The sequence below is a fragment of the Sturnira hondurensis genome, unplaced genomic scaffold (genome assembly GCF_014824575.4).
Source record: "Sturnira hondurensis isolate 20B ecotype Veracruz unplaced genomic scaffold, ASM1482457v3 Scaffold0006199, whole genome shotgun sequence".
In the NCBI taxonomy this organism is placed as follows: Eukaryota; Metazoa; Chordata; class Mammalia; order Chiroptera; family Phyllostomidae; genus Sturnira; species Sturnira hondurensis.
In genome coordinates this window covers 698,396-718,332 of record NW_028078830.1, presented here as the reverse complement: position 1 = coordinate 718,332, position 19,937 = coordinate 698,396, and the positions used below count along the sequence as shown (strand labels likewise).

Here is a 19,937-nt window from a genome sequence, read left to right as displayed (position 1 = left end):
ATGGAGTTAGAAAGCTGTGCTAATCTGAGGCAGAAGCTGTGTCTCAATCCATAGTCTCTCAATCCCATTCAATTATCATCAAAATATACCCCCAAATGGCTATGTGAACAGTAACAAAGCACATGTTGTTAAATGTGAATTATATTATCTAGGGGCTGGATGCACAATTCTATTTTATTCAGGTTTCTGGACATTTGAAAATGTTATTTTTAAAAAATATTTATTTATTTATTTATTTATTTTTAGAGAGGGGGAGGGAGGGAGAAAGAGAGTGAGAAAAACATCAATCGGTAGCCTCTCACACATCACCAACTGGGGACTTGGCTGGCAAACCAGGCACGTGCTCTAACCGGAAATTGAACTGGTGATCTTTCAGTTCACCAGCCAGTGCTCAAGCCACTGAGCCACACCAGCCAGGGCATGAAAATGCTCTTAATATAATGTTGAGGAAAAGTAAATCCAATAAATGCAATATTTTTTAAGGTTCACATGTCTTTGGGTGAGGAAATTATCTCTTATTAATTACTAGACAAGTAATCTATTGATTTTTTACTTGCATTTAAAAAATGATCTTTAGGCTTATCAAGTTGATCAATTCATAAGTTGTATAAATTCCTATTTATTTATTTGTTTGTTTTTTAGAGGGAGAGAGGGGAAGGGCTGGAGAAAGCAGGAGAGAAATTGGTTGCCTTTTGTACCACCTGGCCTGCAACCCAAGCATGTGCCCAGGTGGGTAATCAAACCAGCAACCCTTTGGTTCACAGGCCAGTGCTCAATATACTGAGACACGTCAGCCAGGGCTATAAGTTGTATAAATTTCTAGTCACTATGCTGTGCACTTGAAATGCATATAATATTGTGCATCAAGTGTAATTGAAAAAATTTTTAATTATTAAAAAAAATTCTATAGTAAGAATAGCTAGGGTGGCCCTGAAGTCAATCAGTCTTGGGATAAATAGTCCTCTACTGTCCCCTATAGGTCATGGTCAGTTCTCCACGCATAGCTTCAAAGTGTGAACCACCAACTACAGGCAACCCTTGGGACCAGGCTTACATGCTAAAGCTAAGGTCTACTGCTGGGCCATTTTGTAACTTTGGGGTTAGTCATTCAGGAGATGTAAAATATATCTAAGAAATCAGCTTCCTCCTTTGTGAACTTCTCCAGGCTACATCGGATCCCAAAAATTCAAGCTGAAATTAACCAACCAAACAAAAACAAACAAATAAATAAAATCCTGGAAATTGAATTTCTAAGACTAGAAAAAGACTTAGTAGATGTTGATTTTCCTTTTAGGCTAGGAAGTGTCATACTCTGTTGCCCTGACTGGGCAATCCTGATATGCCAAGGTGGCCAGTCAGGGTGCATACAAGAACCAATCAATGAATGCACAATGGAAAGCAAGATCATTTGAAGCAGTGCTGAAGGAGAAGTCCCTCAGGCAAAGACTACTGAAATTCCTGTGCCAGGAAAACCTGCCCCTTTAAGATATTTATCACAGATGCATAGTACATTTGCTGGAGTTGGCAGTGACTTTTATTGAGAGATAAGAAACCCACCTTGAAACAACTCGAATTATCCCCCATTTAGATGCAGATCCAAAGAAAATGAGTAAGGATTTAAGAAAGGTGGATATTTTGGTGACTGAGACAGAAAAACTGGCTGAGAATGTACTCAAGTGGTGAGAACAACAAAATGAAATTTTCTCTGTATCCTCAAGATATTAGCTGAAGAAAATTATCTTCACAAAGAGGGTGCTATGTCACTTTCTTTAACTTTTACTTCTAAGTTAATGTCCAAAATAAAAATTAAAAAAAGTTCATGTCCAAACCATTAATGGCCAAGTGATTCAACTGCTCATTTTTGCTTAACTATGTGTAGTCATGAACAGCACATTTCTAGTCAATGGTAACATGGGTATTTATAGGCTTTGCTGCTAGCAATACTAAAAGAAACCCTTTCTATATTGAAGTACTAAGATTCCAAGTTCATCAAGACAGAACTAAATTTTCCTTTGTTTTTCATATATTTTCATTCCACTTTTTAATAAAACTCATGGATGTCAAAAAATAAAAAAGTAAGTGTGAATCGCACTATAATGGGTCTCAGGCTCTTGAACTGTTGTTGCTCGAGTCTGAGTCCCACGGATGACCTTTAATCTGTGAGGTCACTTTCAAGCCCCCTTGTGAGTGCCTTAAGGACCTTGACATCTGCAACCCCTGTCATTCCTCTTATGTCGCTAGAGGGCACTGCCGACCAGGCTAATGGGAATAGCGGGAATAGGCGGTGCACGGAGAGGGGATCAGTTGCCAGTGAGTGGGGTCTTCTGCCAGATTCTGCTTTCTGGCCAGGTGCCTCCCTAGGTACTGGTCTGACCCATGTTCCTGCAAGACCCCCAATCTCTGAAGGGGAAGGACCGCTGGTGACAGGCACCCCTGGCTCTTGGACATTTGTGCGCATCTTTCTTCTCATATTTACATACAGCATTCCCCTCCCCGAGGAATAGCTCAAGTGCTGTGTGGACATAAGAACCTCTGGACCTGTAGAGAATTTGTGAAAAATGTTATTCGAGCCAAACACGATATGCCTGGAAGCAAGATCTCAACTGATTAAGAAAACTTCTACTTCTGAGATGACGGTTTGTAGCATCTTTTAGGCATTTGAAATAAAGCTGAGAAGATAAGATTACAGGAAGATGAGAAGGCTCTGAAAAGACACATTTCAGACATGATCGGGCAAATTCAGGGTGGTATGGCCAAAGACTGAAAAGACACCTTTCAAAGCCTCAGAAAATGCACAGTGCTTGTGTAAGGTGAAGATAAACCTTTCACTAAAGATATTAAACATTCGGGGTGTGACAACCCACCTGCCTGGATAGGCATTTGTCATCAGATCATCCTGTGAGGTTGCTTTCCACAGAACCCGTTTTTGTCCTCACCTGTCCCCTCGCAGGAGACAGAGAATCCTAGCGATCCGTTGATCTTCAAACTGAAGGACAAAATATGAGCCCCACCCCGACTCCCAAGGTGCAGTTTTGAACCCAGACATGATCCTCACAGAAAAGGCTGACTCTAGTGTACAGCACTTGAGAAATCCTGCTCTGACCACAGAGGAATTTCCATGTCAAGTGAAAGTTCTATATCTGGCAAAAAATATCCTTCAGGAATAAAGCAAAACAACACAACAAAAGCAAAAAAAAAAAAAAGAGTATTCTCAGGTGAATTCATCACCAGTATACCTTTTCTGTAAAAAATGCTACAGGAAGTTGTTCAGACTGGAGGGAAATGATACCAGAAGGATAAATGAAACTTGAGGAATGAAGGAAGAGCAGCAGAAATATAACTTTTTTGGTAAGTATAATAACTTTTGCTCCTCTGAAATTCATTGAAATATGTGTGAATGTTTAAAACAAAAGTCATAACATTGGGAGTTTTTCAATGTATGTACATATATTACATATGTGTAAGAGAATCTGATATGATTGTAGGACATCTATATTTTACTTGTAGTTTAAGAATTAATGCTAAGTAGTCTATGAAAAGTTAGATATGTGCATAATCCCTGGAAGAACCACTAAAAATAATACAAAGCTATATAGCTAAAATGCCAGTAGATAAACTAAGATGGAATGCTGTAAAATACTCAACTAACCAGAGAGGGCAGGAAAAAGGGGAAGAGAGGAACAAAAAACAAGGGACAAACAGAAAACAAACAATAAAATAATAGGCCTAAACTCAGTCTTATTAATAATTACATTAAAGGTGAATGATCTAGCTCTGGCCGGCTTGCCCAGTTGCTTGTACTGTAGTCCCATGTACCCAAATCTTGCCAGTTTGTTTCTTAGTCAGGGCACAAACATAGGTTGCAATTTGATCCCTGGGTAGGGTTTGTACCTGAGGCAGCCAGTCAATGTTTCTCTCTCACATCAATGTTTCTCCTCCTTTCTTGGCCCTGTCTGTTGTGGCTCAGTGGATTGAGTGCTGGCCTGTGGGCTTGCAGATAAAAGGTGGTCAGTTCAGACCCCAATAAGGGTGTACAAAAGGCAGCCTAATGATGTATCAATGTTTCTCTCTCTTTCTCCCTCCCTTCCCCTCTCTAAAAATAAATAAAATCTTTTTAAAAATTTTAATTGTTGTTCAAGAACAGTTTTGTCTCCCCCAGCCCACTCCCCAGCCCTCCCCACCTCCCTCCCATTTCCACCCCCCCCGTTATTGTCCATGTGTCTTTTATACTTGTTCCAGCAAACCCTTCACGCTTTCCCCTGAAATTGTCTCCCCTCTAAATAAATAAATCTTTTTTAAATTTTTAAAGCATTTTTAATTTAATTATTGCTCAAGTACAGTTTTCTGTCTTTTACTCTCATCCCAGCCCACCCCCCCTAAATAAATAAATCTTTTAAAAATATTTTAGAAAACATCCTTAGGTGAAAAAAAATTTTTTAAAGTGTGTGATGTACTCATCAAACTGTAAATGTAAACTTTGTGCATTTTGTGGTACATAAATTATCTCTCAAAAAAGAAGCCTATTGGGACCTAAGATCATCAGGATGACATCTCTGTGGCCATGTGGGACATAGGACATCCAGCACATACCTTGGCAAATAAACTCAAATACTCCTCTCCCAAAAGTGTATGATCTAAACACAGTGATTAAAAAATAGGAAGTGTCAGATTACATTTAAAAAACAAACAAAAACAAACCCAACTCTATGGTATCTATGAGAATCCAACTTCGAATACAATGATATTGGCAGGTTAAAAGTTAAAGTATGAAAAAATATAAATGGCCAAAACTAATCCAAAGAAAGCCTAAATGGCTATGTTATTATCAGACAATATAGACTTCAGAGAAAATAAAATTACCAGGAATAAGGAAGGATATCATATAATTATAAAAGGTGAAATTCAGCAAGAAGATGCAATAATCCTAAACATGATTGCACTGGAAACAGAGTTCCAAAATAAATGAAGCAAAGACTGGTAGAATTAAAAGAGAACTAGGTCCATAATTATAGTTGGAGACTTTAACACTGCTCTGGAACAACACTATTAACAAACTTCATTAAGTTGTGATTTGCCCCATCATAAACCACTGGGCAGAATAAGAACACTGAAAATAATTAACAGAGCTTAAGAGGCCTGTGGGACAGTATCAAAAAGTCTGACATTTCTGTCCTTAAAGCATCAGGCAAGGAGATAGGTACATAAAAATCGCTCAAAGGAACAATGGACACCAACTCCCCATACTTGGTATCATTTGGCCTCTCAATTCTTTTCCTATACTATTTTTATGAAAACTGTATCACAGTACTTATAATCTTTTGCTTACTACATGGACTTATTTTTATATGAATATAGGACTGGAGCTCTCTTCCTGGATTTTTAAATTTAAAAATAGTTTTACTGCAAACCAGATGATCACAGTTCGATTTCCAGTCAGGGCACATGCCTGGGATGCAGGCCAGTTCCCAGCAGGGGACATATGAAAGGCAACCATACATTGATATTTCTCTCCCTCTCTCCTTCCCTCCCTCTAAAGATAAATAAATAAAATTATTTAAAAAATAGTTTTACTCTTACAGAAACGTCTCAAAAATAGAAAGTTCCTGTTACCTTTCACCAGTTTCCCCTAATGTTAACATTTTATGTAACCATGATGTAATTATCAAAACTAGGAAATTACCAATTGGTTCAATCTTAATGTCTAAACTATAGACTTTATTTGAATTTTGTTTCCCTTAATGTGTATTTTTGTTCCAAGATCCCACATTGCATTTATTTGCCACATCTCCTTAGTCTCCTCCACTCTGTGACAGTTCTTCAGTCTTTCCGTGTCTTTTTTTTTAAAGTTTTTATCATCTTGATTTTGTTGTTTTTCCTTGTCTTTCATGTCTTTCACTTTTGCAGAATACTGCTCAGTTATTTTGTAGACTGTCTCTTAGTTTGGCTTGGTCAAGTGTTTTTATGATTAGATTAAGGTGTTGCATTTTGGGCAAGAGTTCAATAGTGATGGTTAAGGTGGTACCTGCCAGGTTTCTACACTGTAAAGTTAATGTTTTTCCCTTTAGAATAAAAAATGTATATTGGAGGAGATTCTTTGAGAGTTGTCTTCTCACCCTTAACTTAAGTTGTGCTGGGAAATACTGTCATGTTGCCCTGGGCCTCAGACCCAGCCTGAGGTACTCTGGGAGTACTGCTGTTCACCCTTGACATTAACCTTGGATGTAATAAAGTATGGGTATATTCATTGCCTTTTTAAAAAAACATATACAAATTACTTACTGGAATTATTTTATACATACATAAAATTGATATTTATTTTTAAAGCAAATTTTAACTGCTTATTACTGATATTTAAATATTTAATTTATTTTTAGAGAGATGGGAAGGGAGGAAGAGAAAGATCAATATTTTGGAGAATCAATTGGTTGCCTCTCACAGAGCCTGGCCTGAAACCCTGTGCCCTGACAGGGAATTGAACCCGCGACCTGCCAGCGCTCAATACACTGAGCCACACCAATCAGGGCTATTGATATTTATGCATTGATTTTTTTTCCCCATAAAACACATACATTGATTTATATGTTAATCTTTTACCTAAAATCATTTAAAAATCGTTATTTAACCGTTCTACCAATTTAAAACGTGTAGCTTCTGCTTTGATTTATAAGTAAACAATTACATTGCCAATAATAACGAGGTCCAATTCTCGGAATTTTAACATATTTTTCTCCAAATAAAAAAGTATGGTATGGAATCATTTTGGCAAACTGCGCCGTAAACAAAAATAAGGGCCTACAATAATAATGGCATTGAATTAAAACCATAGGAAGAAAAATATCCTCGAGTCCATATGTACATCAATAAGTGGAGGAGGAGGAACAGCCCTTCGGACTACGTTGTCCTGGAGACGCGCGCGCTGGGCGGTGGAGCGGACCGGATCAAAGCCAGCTGCGCGGGAGGTAAAAGTGGGGTGCCCAGCCCGCAGAACCCTGCTCTGGCCTAGGGAACTGATGATCCGCAGCTCGGGGCTGCAGAGAAGAGTCGGAAGGTTCCCCTCTTCGGCGCTAGGCGGGGCGGGGCCTCCAGGGACGCGCACAGTCAAGTCTAGGCTCGCGCACGCGCACTCGCCGGAATATGGCCACCGCCGCTGCCTTCTCGCTGGAGGTGAGTCCCATCAAGCCCTATGTATTTCGGTATCTCAGTTTCCTCCTGCGGGGAGTGTCTGTGTCCGCCGGGTCCCGGTGGGTCGTGAGCGGCCCGTTGGGTTTCGGGGCGCGGTCGGCCCAGACGGCGGGGATAAGCCGGGGCGCGGCCGCCCTCTCCTGCGAGGATGCCCCTGCGAGGGCGGACGCCTCCCGCCCAGTGAGGGTACCGCTCTGGATGTTAGGTTTCCTCTTGGCCTACATCCGTCTCTTCGCGGAACTTAGCCGTTCCACGCTCGTATCTGCTGTCCTTTCCTCAGGGACAGTTTCGCGCGGGCGTGCCTCTTGTCCTGGCCGCGCCGCAGCGGCGACCCCCTCCACCTCTTCTCTGCTGCCGGGTGGCGGGAGGGCCGTGGTGCCAGCCGCCTTTCTCCCCATTCCCCACCTAACATCTACGAAGTCCGGTCTTGGTGCGTTTCCCAGTGAGGGCCGCATTTTTCACCTTTGGATTTTGTGGCCGTTCTACTTTTTCTCTCTTCCTTGGTTTTAGTAATTCATTTCCTTAGCTTCTCTTTCTCCAGTAGTTCAGGGTAAAAGTTTTCATACGTGTAGAAAAGTTGAAATTCTCGTGCGACCTTATAGCGACTCATTCACATTTATACTCGCTGTATCTCCTATTTCCCCTTATCCATCCTTTAACCCATCCATTAAGTATTTTTAGGGATACATTTAAATTAAATGGCACATACCACCGCGCTTTCCCCTCACTGTACTTGACTTCAGCTGGAGTTCATTACTATTGCTTTCGTAAAATTTTGAGGCAAAATTGCATGTGTTTTGACAAATGCAACCCAAACCTTTCTCAAAATTACCATCACCCCAGTAAGATCCCTTATTCTTCGCCTATTTAAAAATTTGGTCGTTAGGCACTTGGGCCTGTGAAAATGTTTTCAATACCAAACCTTTATTTGTTTGGTGTCGGTTCCCCCCCACCCCCCAGCAAGTTACTTCCCTCCATTCTATTGCTTGTTTCCTCTCCCTTCCCACCCAACTTTTAAAAAAAGATTCTATTTATTTATTTTTAGAGGGGAAGGAGGGAGAAAGAGAGAAACATTAATGTGTGAGAGAAACATCATCACTTGCTTCTCACACACCACCAACTGGGGACCTGGCTCACAGCCCAGCCATGTGCCCTGACTGGGAATCCAACCAACTCCTTTTCACTTGGCAGGAGGAGGCCCAACTGAGCTACACTCATCAGGGAAAACCTCCATGTTTTTTAATTGGACTATTTAATCCATTTACATTTAAAGTAATTATTGATGGATATGTATCTATTATTTTCTTCTTTTTTTTAAAGAAGTCTCTTTAACGTTTCTTGTAATACTGGTTTGGTGGTGATGAACTCCCTTATTTCTTGTCTGGGACCAACTTTTTATTTATTTATTTATTTATTGTATTTTTAAAGGTTTTATTTATCTACCTTTAGAAAGAAGGGAAAGGAGGGAGAAAGAAAGAGAAATATCAGTGTGTGGTTGCCTCTCCTGCCTCCTGCAGTGGGCCTGCAACCCAGGCACGTGCCCTGACCAGGAATTGAATGGGTGACCCTTTGGTTCATAAGCCCGTACTCAATCCACTGAGCTACACCAGCCATAGCCCAACTTTTTGTTTTTAAAAGTGTCATACTTTAAAAAAAAAAAAAGCACTGGCTGGCGTAGCTCAGTGGATTGAGCACGGGCCTGCGAACCAGATGATCGCGGTTCGATTCCCGGTCAGGGCACATGCCTGGGTTGCAGGCCAGTTCCTTGCAGGCCAACTACCAGCAGGGGACGCACAAAAGGCAACCATACATTGATGTTTCTCTCCCTCTCTCCTTCCCCTTTAAAGATAAATAAATAAATAAAGTCTTTTAAAAAGTGTCATACTTACAGAAAAATTGCAGTGATAGTTCAACGAACACTTGTAAAACCATCCAGATTCTCAAGTTAACACTTTGCTACATAAGCTTTACCTTTCTTTTCTCCTTGTCTCAAGTACTAATATATACATTCATTGCATATATTTTACACATACACCCCCAAGAGGATAAAAGTTTGATTTTTCACGTGATGAGGCTTCCTTTAGAGACCAGGGTATTCTCAAAGTAATCTGAAAATAGCCTGAGAGAGCAGGAAAAGGAGTCTGGCTGGGCTTTTATTGTGATTCCAGAGTAGAGCTGGCATGAGGGTGGCCTTGCCTTGCTTGGGGCTTACATGGTTTGAACTTAGTGCTAACTCCAAGGAGAAAGTATTCAGGCTTTCTCATAAGCTTGCCTAGATGTGGGGTAGAAGGAGGTGACAGGGTGGAGAGGTGCTTGAAAGCTGTTAATAGTCAGTCATCAAAAATGAAGTCAGACTTTATCACAATTGGTAGTCAGGGAGTTGACTTTGTTGGGACAGGGATAAATTTGGTAGATAAGAATCTATTTTTGTTAAAGAATGCTTCATTTCCCCAGCTGGTGTGGCTCAGTGCATTGAGTGCTGGCCTGTGACCCAAAAGGCTGCCCGTTCAATTCCCAGTCAGGCAGGGCACACATGTCTGGGTTTTTAGCTGAGACCCCAGTTGGAGATATTTAAGAGGCAACTAATCATTTCTCTTTCTCTCTTTCTCTTTCTCCTTCCCTTTCCCTCTCTTTGTAAATAAATAAATAAAATCTTTGCAAAAATGTATTATTTGAACAAGTAAACATTATTATCATGTTTGGTCCACAGAGATGGCAGGGACCATGCATACGGTCTTGTACAGTTGAGGTCTGGCAGCTCTTGATTTCAAACATCCAGGCACTGGTCCTAAGTGGATTTCTTTTCATGCTCCTGGAGATTGGGGATAAAGCCCCTCAGAGGTGAGTGCCTGGGAATAGAATTCTACACAACCTTGGCATATCTTATAAAACTGTTACCTCATGAAGTCTTAGGTCCAGAATTGTGCCAGATGGGGTCTAGGCCAGTGGTTTTGACCCTGACAAACTCAAAACCTGCTTTTTTTAAAAAAAAAAAAATGCTGTATTAACCCTGGCAGTTGTGGCTCAGTGGTTGAGATCAAACCCACAATCTTGGCTATTGGGATGACGTTCTAACCAACTGAACTATCTGGACAGGGCAATAGAAGATTTTTATCATCCCTGAAAAGAAAGCCTCTGTCCATTAGCAGTCACTCTTCTCTCTTCTATTTAGTCCTAGGCAATCACTTTGAGTTTATTTTTGGGTAATGCTCATTCTTTATGATCAAATTTGCAATGTGCCTTTTACCAGTCTGAAAGAAATTTTATAGATAATATTGCATAGCTACATAATTACAAAAATTCTAAAGTCCTATGTGCACCTAAAGAGTCAATTTAAAAAAGAGTCAATACAAAGAAAGGCATTTGTATTAAAATATATGTGTTTATATTTAAATGCTTGGGTACATCCACCGTATGACATAGGAAGTAGTCTGGTGCTGGAGACTAGATTTGGATTAAGAGAAATAGAATAGTCAAGAATTTATTGTCTTCAGTGAAATTGAATGAGGTAAGGTAAGGGTGGATGCTGCTGGAACAGTGAATATTGGAGAAATGGATCTAGACCGGGCATATTAAGGAGAAAAGGAAGAAACATAGTACCTTGGTGGGAGTGGGTTCTGAGTACTTACACTACAAGGTAGCCCAGGGTGTCCAGATGAGCTGGGTTTGTATCCACAGGTAGTCACCCTCTGTGTTATGACCTAGAACAGCATCAGGACAATTTATTACAGAAAGTTCTCTAGACTTGATGTGTCAGCATGTGCTGGGGCAACATTCAGTGTGTAGAAAGCCTTGGAAAACACCTTCAATGGGCACGGGGAATAGAAGGACAGGCTGGGGAAAACTAGTAATACTAGGGCTTCGGAGAAGTGGTATAGTAGACATTCAAGAAAAGGATCTATGGATGAGTGGGAGGGATACATTGACCCCCAAAATATGTGAACAGCATCAAGATGAATTTTTGTAAAGATTTTATTTATTTTTTCTTTTAGAGAGAGGGGAAGGTGGGGAGAAAGAAGGAGAGAAACATTGATCAGTTGTCACCTGCATGCACCCTAACCAGAAACCCAACACGAAACCCAGGTAAAATTAAACCAGTGACCTTTTGCTTTGCTGGACCATGCCCAGCCAACTGAGCCACACTGGTCAGGGCCAGGTGAAATTTTTACAATGTAATTTTTACATTATTGTATTGCTAAAAACAGTAATATACAAATACATATAAGGGAAATAATGTGAGATATTTTATTTCTTAATTTTTTATTTTTAAGAATTTTTAGAAGTTTGAGCTAAACTGATGACATATGCTCTAGAGCAAGATCTCAAATGCTCCTGAGACATTTTTTAAACAAACAACTAATGCGATTCAGTGTGATTCCTGCATTAAAAGCTCTGCTTTAATACTATTTTCCCCAAGTCAATCCTAATGTACCCCTGGTCATCATTTCTTTTTTGTTTTGCTTTGTTTTGGTCTTTTTGTTCCGTTTGTTCTTTTTGCAATAACCTCACTGTGGCACTCACATCCTCAATGCCTGAGGGTGTATTTGGAATGGCCAGTTTTGTCAAGGAGGGAGGTGAAGAATGGGGAATGAGTTCATGAATTTAGTGCAATATCTGGACTTTCTATTAGCTTCCTTCTTAACAAAAGCACCCTTTTCATAATATCTTATAATACACGCAGTATTGTTCTGTTCTGAAGTACCCCAGGATGATACCTGTAGGGTCTGTGGGACACAGGATGGTTGGACATCGTGTGGGACAGTTCCAGGTATGGAAGCATATCTGCCTCCCCAGCCTAGGCCCATCCAATGTCAGGAGTTCCCCTGGTTCCATCTTTGTGACAGCCTAACACCTACAGATTGCCAGAGGCCCCCAGGGGATACTGCCAAGGGGAAGTGCTGCAGGTCTGGCTGGGGGAGATTCGTCTCTTACAGGGTGTATGTCGATACTTAGCATCACTAACATTGTTCTTGAAGGTATAAATTTACTTTTTACAGCTTTATTGAGATATAATTCATATAATACACAATTCATCCAAAGTTTATAATTTGGTAGTTTTCAGTATATTCATGAAGTTTTGCAGCCATCACTACTGTAATTTCAGAACATTTTTATCAGACCAAGAAAACAACTCATACCCATTATCATTCATTCCCCATTCCCTGCTTTTCCCCAGCTCCTGGCAACTATAAATAGTCTTTAAATTTTTATGGAATTACTTGTTTTGAACACAATATAAATGGGATCATATAATGTATCATTCTTTTACTGAGCATAACATGTGTAAGGTTTATCTGTGTTATTGAAGTATGTATCAGTACTTCATTTCTTCTTAGGACTGAAGAATAATAGAATATTCCATTATGTGGATTTCTTTTTATTTTTAAAAAATATTTTACTTATTTATTTTTAGAGGAGAAGGGAGGGAGAAAGAGAGGGAGAGACACTTTGACGTGAGAGAGGAACATTGGTTGCCTTTGTACATACCCCGGCTTGGGACTGAACCTGCAACCTAGGCACGTGCCCTGACTGGGAATCAAACCTGTGACCGTTTGTTTTGTGTAACAGTGCCCAACTAACTGAGCCATACCGGCCAGGGCCATTATGTAGATTTCCACATTTTGTTTAGCTATTCACCTGTCAGTTAATGTACATTTATTTGAATTGTTTCTACTTTTTGTTTATCATGAATAGTGCTGCTATTCATGATACAGGTTTATTTGTAGACATGTTTGCATTTTTTTTAATGGATACTTAGGAGTGGAATTGCTGGGTCATATGATGACTCTGTGTTTAACTTTTCAAGAAACAGACTGTTTTCCAAAGCAGCTATACCATTTTACATTCCCACCAACAGTGTGTGAGAGTTCTAGTTTCTTTATTTCCTCACAACACTTGTTATTTTCTGGGAGATTTTTTTTGGTTGACCAGAAGTGATGTTGATGAACTTTTCATGTGCTTTTATATCTTCTGTGCATAAATCCTTTATCAGATGTGTGCTTTGCAGATCTTTTCTACCGTTTGGTCGGTCATCCGTATTTCTTAGTGGTTTATGTGTATAAGTCTTATTTCAGTAAACGTGTCTATTATAGATGAAATGGACATTCCCTTTGCTCCTGAAGGCCTGTTCTCCTTGATGCCCCTAAGACCTTCATGATCTCATCTTTGCTAGGTATCTTGCCAGGGCATTTTAACATTTTCACTTCCAAAATATTTTGTTTGTCTAAAAAGTTTTCCAAAGTGGTATCCTTTTGTGTGTGTCTATCTTATCTTGTTTAAATGCACACATGCATCCTCCCCCAATAGACCTGTAGGAGGTGCTCTCCATTTCTTATTTTCACAGGACAGTCACAGGTCACCCAGGCCCCAGTTTACTCAAAGGGCTCATTATAGGGAACATGCGGCAAGGTGGCGAGGCAGGCTCAGGAATACATTTCATTAGGAGTGACACCAGGGGGCATGGTCGTCTGGCCCTTTGATATCACTGCTGAATACTGGGGATACAGCAGACATGTGGGGTCTTAGTCTTCACTTCAGAGTGAATGGTCCTTATATTTTCTTATTAGGTGTGACATTTACCTTAATTCTTCACGTTCTTGGTTGTTAATAATTTTCATCATGAATCAGAACTTTCCTTAAAGTACTTTCTGAATTTATTGACATAGGGTAGAGGGCCTTCTACTTTAGTCTGGGAGCATTTTGATCAGGAGTCTGGGTGAGATTTCTTTAAATTAGTGCTTTATGAATACAGATCTCTTTATTGAGATTTGTTTCAGGGGGCTGTCTTCTACTTTTATCTGAAAATATGGGAGTTTTGTCCATGGATGTTCTAATGTCCCACCGTCCTTGCATTGCTAGGATAAACCCAGCATTATCACTTTTTACTGTTCCTTAGTTAAATCCCCTTTGCCCGACTAATATCACTACCTACTTTCTCTTTTTTAATGATCAGGCTTGCCAAATGCATATCTATTTAATTTGTCTTTTTAGGTAACAGACTTTTGGGTTTCTTCATCATCTTGGTTGTCTCCATGTTTTCAGGCCATGTAATTTCTGCTCATATCTTTATTTTTTTTGTCTCTTTTTTCTCTCTCTTACCTTTATTATCACCATCTATTTCCTATTCATTTACTCCATGGTTCTTTCCTTTAAGTCTTGTTTTTTTTAATTCTCATTCAAGGGCTTTTTTTGTCTTCATTGTTTTTAGATAGAGGAACATTGATATGAGAGAGAAACATTGATTGGTTGCCTCTTGTACATACCTGGACCAGGGATCTAACTTGCAACCTAGGTATGTGCCCTGACTGGGAATTGTTCCCACAATTCTTCAGTTATGGGATGATACACCTACCAACTGAGCCATTCAGGCCAGGGCTTCCTTAAGTCTTAAGTTTAACAGTGAGCTCACTAAACTTTATTTTAAATGTAAGCATGAAAGCCAATATTTTCCACCTAGGAACTATGTTAGCTGCATCCTCATTTGCCACACATTTTGAGTTGTTCCATTTCATCGTTTGTTCAGTTCTAGGTATTTTCTAATGTTTGTCAAGATTTTTTTTCTCTTTATCTGTGAATTACTGAGAAATAATTTTTTTCCAAATAAATAAGGTTTTTTAAAAATACTGTTTTTCTTGTATTTGGTTTTGTTTCTGTTACTGGTTTTTATCTGGACCACATTTGTCAAGAGGCTGTGGCCTGGTGTTTGTTGAACTTTTTTTTATTTGGCCTGGTTTATGACTAATATTAGCAAATGTTCCATTTGTGCTTGCAAAGTGTTTGGCTCTAATTGTTGGTACTGCACTCTTCATCAAGCTGTGCAATCAGGCTGGCTGATTACATACTCCCCTCATTTCTAATCAGTTTTTCTGAATTTCTATTTCTGAATGAGGTTCATTAAAACCTCCCAGTATGGTTGAGTTTGCTGATTTCTGCTAATTTTGATTCATAATCTTGACTGACATTGCTTCGTGTTGGTTAGCAAAGAGTCATAAAATCTTTGGTTAGCATTTGTCTCTTCCAAACTTTCTATGTTTTTTTGTTTTTTGTTTTTTTGTTTAGGTATGTCTGTTACAAACATATTGTGATGCAACATCTTTATCTGGCCATCATGGCCATGTACATTTATTGTTGTTTCATACTTTTTAAAAATATATATTTTATTGATTATGCCATTACAGTTGTCCCATTTCCCCCCCTTCATTCCCCTCCACACCTCACCCCCCCTTTAGTTTATGTCCACGTGTCTCAAGTTCTTTAGATTCTATATTTCCTCTACTATTCTTGCCCTCCCCCTATCTATTTTCTACCTACCACCTATGCTGCTTATTCTCTGTACCTTCTCCTCCTTCTCCTCCTCCCACTCCCCTGCTGATAACCCTCCATGTGATCTCCATTTCTGTGGTTCCACCTCTGATCTAGCTGTCCTCTTAGTTTGCTTTTGTTTTAGGTGTGGTTGTTAATAACTGTGAGTTTGCTGTCCTTTCACTGTTCATGTTTTTATCTTGTTTTTCTTAGATAACTCCCTTTAACATTTCATATAATAAGGGCTTGGTGATGATGAACTCCTTGAATTTGACCTTATCTGAGAAGTACTTTACCTGCCCTTCCATTATAAATGAAAGCTTTGCTGGATAGAGCAATCTTAGGTGTAGGTCTTTGGATTTCATGACTTGGAATACTTCTTTCCAGCCCCTTCTTGCCTGGAAGGTCTCTTTTGAGAAATCAGCTGACAGTCTGATGGGAACCCCTTTGTAGGTGACTGTCCCCTCATCTCTTGTGGCTTCTAGAATTCTCTCCTTCATTTTAATCTTGGCTAATGCAATTATGATGTGCCTTGGTGTGTTCCTTCTTGGGTCCAACTTCTTTGGGACTCTCTGGGCTTCCTGGATTTCCTGGAAGTCTATTTCCTTTGCCAGACTGGGGAAGGTCTTCTTTATTATTTGTTCAAATAAGTTTTCCACTCGTGGCTGTTCCTCTTCCCCTTCTGGTACCCCTATAATTCGAATGTTGGAACATTTAACAACACCCTGGAGGTTCCTAAGCGTCTCCTCATTTTTTTGAATTCTTGTTTCTTCATTCTTTTCTGGCTGGATGTTTTGTTAGCCCTACACAGGTGGAATCACTGGGTAGAGGAATGTACCTATTTTATATGTTTTGATAGCTACTATCAGATCACCAAGCAGCTGGCCATGCTCAGTGCCCATTGGCTCTCCCATTGGGCAGCGCATGAGCTGCCCAAGCTTTATATTTTCACACCTTATTTTATTTTAATTTTATTATTTATTTATTTATTTATCTATCTATCTATCTATTTATTTATTTATAGAGGGGGAAGGGGAGGAGAGAGGGAGAGAAACATCAATGTGTGGTTGCCTCTTGTGTGTCCCCTACTGGGAACCTGGCCTGCAGTACCGGCATGTGCCCTGACTGGGAATGTAACTAGTGACCCTTTGGTGCATAGCTCTGCACTCAGTCCACTGAGCCACACCAACCAGGTTCACACCTTATTTTACTTTTACATTTCAAATACGAAATGTACATATTTGATGTTCATTCTTAAAGTTTCAGTTTATAATTGCCTGAATGATGGTGGGAAAGAGCAGATATCCATGTTTTCAAGGCATTTATATTTTCTCTCTGTGAAGTGCCTCCTTCTATCCTTCAACCAGTTTTTTTTCTTTTTTGTATTGTTCTATAAAAATTCTTTTTAGCTCTCAGCACTATTCCTTTGTCTCTTTTATATTTTATAATACTTTCTCTCTACCTGCCACTTGTACCACTTGTATCCTACAAAATTTGAACTTTGATTTTAAGTTCAAATTTTGAACTTGAGGTCTTTATCCACTTGGAATTAAAAAAAAAATTTTCCTAAGGTAAGGGTCCAATTAATATCATTGTACCTAAAAAAATACACGGAGAGCCAGTTTTCTTGATACCATGAAGTGGAGGTGTGGAAGGGTGCTTACAGGAGGATTAAGAATAGTGATGACACTGGCAGCCACCTATGGATCACTGTCCCTTCTCCAGCTCAGAGCCAGCCTCAGACATGATCTAACTCTCCTAATGTTCCTGCAGGGCGGTCTCTCAGCCTGTGCTCCATTCCATCCTTGAAGATAGAGCTCTGACCACCAAGCTGGGGCAGACTTGGTCATTCACCAGTGCCGTACACACATTGTGTCTTCACAGCTTTGAATGTGTGCTGGTTGTTACATGGGTGATGGGGACTAGCACACAGTGGCTGAGAAGGTAGCCCAGTGTGAGCAGGGCACCTGGTCTCTGGTCTCTCACATGGCAGGCTAATCCTGTTGGTGATATTTACCCCCAATACTCTCTCTCCTGCCTTTTCTTTAGGAGGATAAAGACTGTGTGGCTGCCTTTGAACTTGTGCTTGACTTGATTCTCATTTTATAACCCCCTGTATAGATATGAATTTGAGAAGTTCTGGAAGGTAGCTCAGTTGTTTAGAGTGTCATTCCAATGTGCTAGGGTTGCAGGTTTGATTCTCAGGACACATGCAGGAGTTAACCAGTGAATGCATGAGTGGGTGGAACAACAAATCAGTGTTTCTCTGCCTCTTTCAGATCAATCTTAAAAAAATATATGTCCCTGCCTAGCATCATTTCTCATTATAGTTCCATGCGTAGCTTCATGTACTGAAGTTTGTCTTTTTCATTCTTCACTTTTCAGCCAGGGGCACGAGAGTGAAAATGACAGCTCAGAATATTCCTGAGGAAGAACTACCCTGTGTTGTGGAAATGGAAGGGTTTACAAGAGAGGGCCTCCATTTCTCCATTCTAGGTGACAGTTGGGACTGTAAGAACTGGGAGGGACACCTGAGGCAATCAGCTTTAAGTCGGGAAAAGTCAGGGGCTCAGGAAGCAATTTGTGACTATCCTGGACTTGGGAGGCCTTTGCTTGCAAGCTCAGACCTTTTACCTTCTCAGAGGATCCCTACATCAAATAGTTTCCATATACATGACTCAGAGGTTAGAAGTTTGGATTGTGACACAGCTTTACCCAGTTCTCAGAAAAGTTTTGTAGCTAAGAGAACTGGTGACAGTGATGCCTGTGGAAAAGCCTCCTGCCGTTCCATGGACGTTATTCAACAACTTAGAAGAAATCAAATGAGAGAGAAGCCCTATAAATACCCTGAAAGTGTTGAATCTTTCAACAATTTCATTCCTCTTGGTGAACAAAAAATAACAAAAAGAGGGGAGAAATTGTATGAAGGCAAGGACTTTGGGGGCATCTTTACCTTAAATCCATCTCTTAATGTAAACAGGAGGAGTCTCCCTGGAGAGAAGCTGTACAAATGTACTGAATGTGGCAAATGTTTCAAACGGAACTCTTCTCTTGTTTTGCATCACCGAACTCATACTGGAGAGAAACCTTATACCTGTAACGAGTGTGGAAAGTCCTTCTCCAAGAACTACAACCTGAGTGTACATCAAAGAATCCACACAGGAGAGAAGCCCTACAAATGCAGTAAGTGTGGGAAAGCCTTCAGTGATGGGTCAGCTCTGACACAACACCAGAGAATTCACACCGGAGAGAAACCTTATGAATGTCTAGAATGTGGAAAAACCTTCAACCGAAACTCATCTTTGATTTTGCATCAAAGAACTCATACAGGGGAAAAACCATACAGATGTAACGAGTGCGGGAAGCCTTTCACAGACATCTCCCACCTCACTGTGCATCTCAGAATCCACACAGGCGAGAAGCCCTATGAATGTAGCAAGTGCGGAAAGGCTTTCCGGGATGGCTCATACCTCACCCAACATGAGAGGACTCACACTGGAGAGAAGCCCTTTGAATGTGTGGAGTGTGGAAAATCCTTCAATCGTAACTCTCACCTCATTGTACATCAGAAAATTCATTCTGGGGAGAAGCCCTATGAGTGTAAAGAGTGTGGGAAGACTTTCATTGAGAGCGCATACCTTATCAGGCACCAGAGAATTCACACTGGTGAGAAGCCATATAGCTGTGACCAGTGTCAGAAACTTTTCAGGAACATTGCTGGCCTCATCCGGCACCAGAGGACTCATACTGGTGAGAAGCCCTATGAATGTAGTCGATGTGGAAAAGCCTTCAGGGATAGTTCCTGTCTGACCAAGCACCAGAGAATTCACACCAAGGAGACCCCGTACCAGTGTCCAGAGTGTGGGAAGTCCTTTAAGCAGAACTCCCACCTTGCAGTACATCAGAGACTGCACAGTAGGGAGGATCCCAGCCAGTGTCCTCAATGTGGGAAAATGTTCAGAAGGAGCTCAGCCTTGGTCCGACATCAAAGAACACATGCTGGAGAGTGTACCATGGACACATAATGAATGTGGGCACACTCATTTCCTGAATTCTCTTGAAAACCTGTGTGAAGGAGAGGTGTCTTTGGACAGGCTCTTCCCTCAGTACAAAAAAAATTTTTTAAGGAAAAAAGTCACTTGCAGTGCCCCCCTCCCCCCCCCGTGATAATCATCATTCAGCAACATTCTGGTGACCATCCTTCCCCCACCTCTTTATGTGTACATAATTTTGCATGGATGATTACACACATGGTTTTTTAAATATAGAAACTTATTTTTAAATGTTTCTCTGCCCTATCCAGTGAATTGAATGTGAGACATTCCTTAGCCATATCATTAAGTCACTAAACTGCTGGAGGGAATACAGAATGGTAATAAATGTGGAAAAGGCTTCAGGGATGATCAGCCTGTACCAAACATGATAGCACATACACTGGAATAAAACCTGTGGAT

General features: G+C 40.4%; 1 protein-coding gene and 1 pseudogene across 6 annotated transcripts; both read left to right on the top strand.

The window, feature by feature from the left end:
• Positions 1–1,369: 1,369 nt before the first annotated feature.
• Positions 1,370–1,835, top strand: LOC118988220 (HAUS augmin-like complex subunit 2; annotated as a pseudogene).
• A 5,255-nt stretch (positions 1,836–7,090) lies between these two features.
• ZNF329 (zinc finger protein 329) lies at positions 7,091–19,584 on the top strand. Of its 6 annotated transcripts, none has more exons than XR_005066728.1 (5): positions 7,091–7,164; positions 9,893–10,023; positions 11,175–11,265; positions 13,275–13,354; positions 14,394–14,429. XR_005066728.1 is itself a non-coding variant. In XM_037047640.1 (5 exons), the coding sequence occupies exon 5, from the start codon at positions 17,889–17,891 to the stop codon at positions 19,506–19,508; it is 1,620 nt and encodes a 539-aa protein (XP_036903535.1). In that variant the 5' UTR covers positions 7,091–7,164; positions 9,893–10,023; positions 11,175–11,265; positions 13,275–13,354; positions 17,873–17,888; the 3' UTR covers positions 19,509–19,584. The 6 variants fall into 6 exon arrangements, 5 of the variants coding, with proteins under 5 accessions (XP_036903535.1, XP_036903537.1, XP_036903536.1 ...); XM_037047640.1 differs by lacking the exon at positions 14,394–14,429 and adding an exon at positions 17,873–19,584; XM_037047642.1 differs by lacking the exons at positions 11,175–11,265; positions 14,394–14,429 and adding an exon at positions 17,873–19,584.
• The last annotated feature ends 353 nt before the right edge of the window (positions 19,585–19,937 follow it).

Bases quoted from the DNA above. Each gene is read 5' to 3' on its own strand.
- ZNF329 (XM_037047641.1), top strand. From the start codon at position 17,889: ATGACAGCTCAGAATATTCCTGAGGAAGAACTACCCTGTGTTGTGGAA.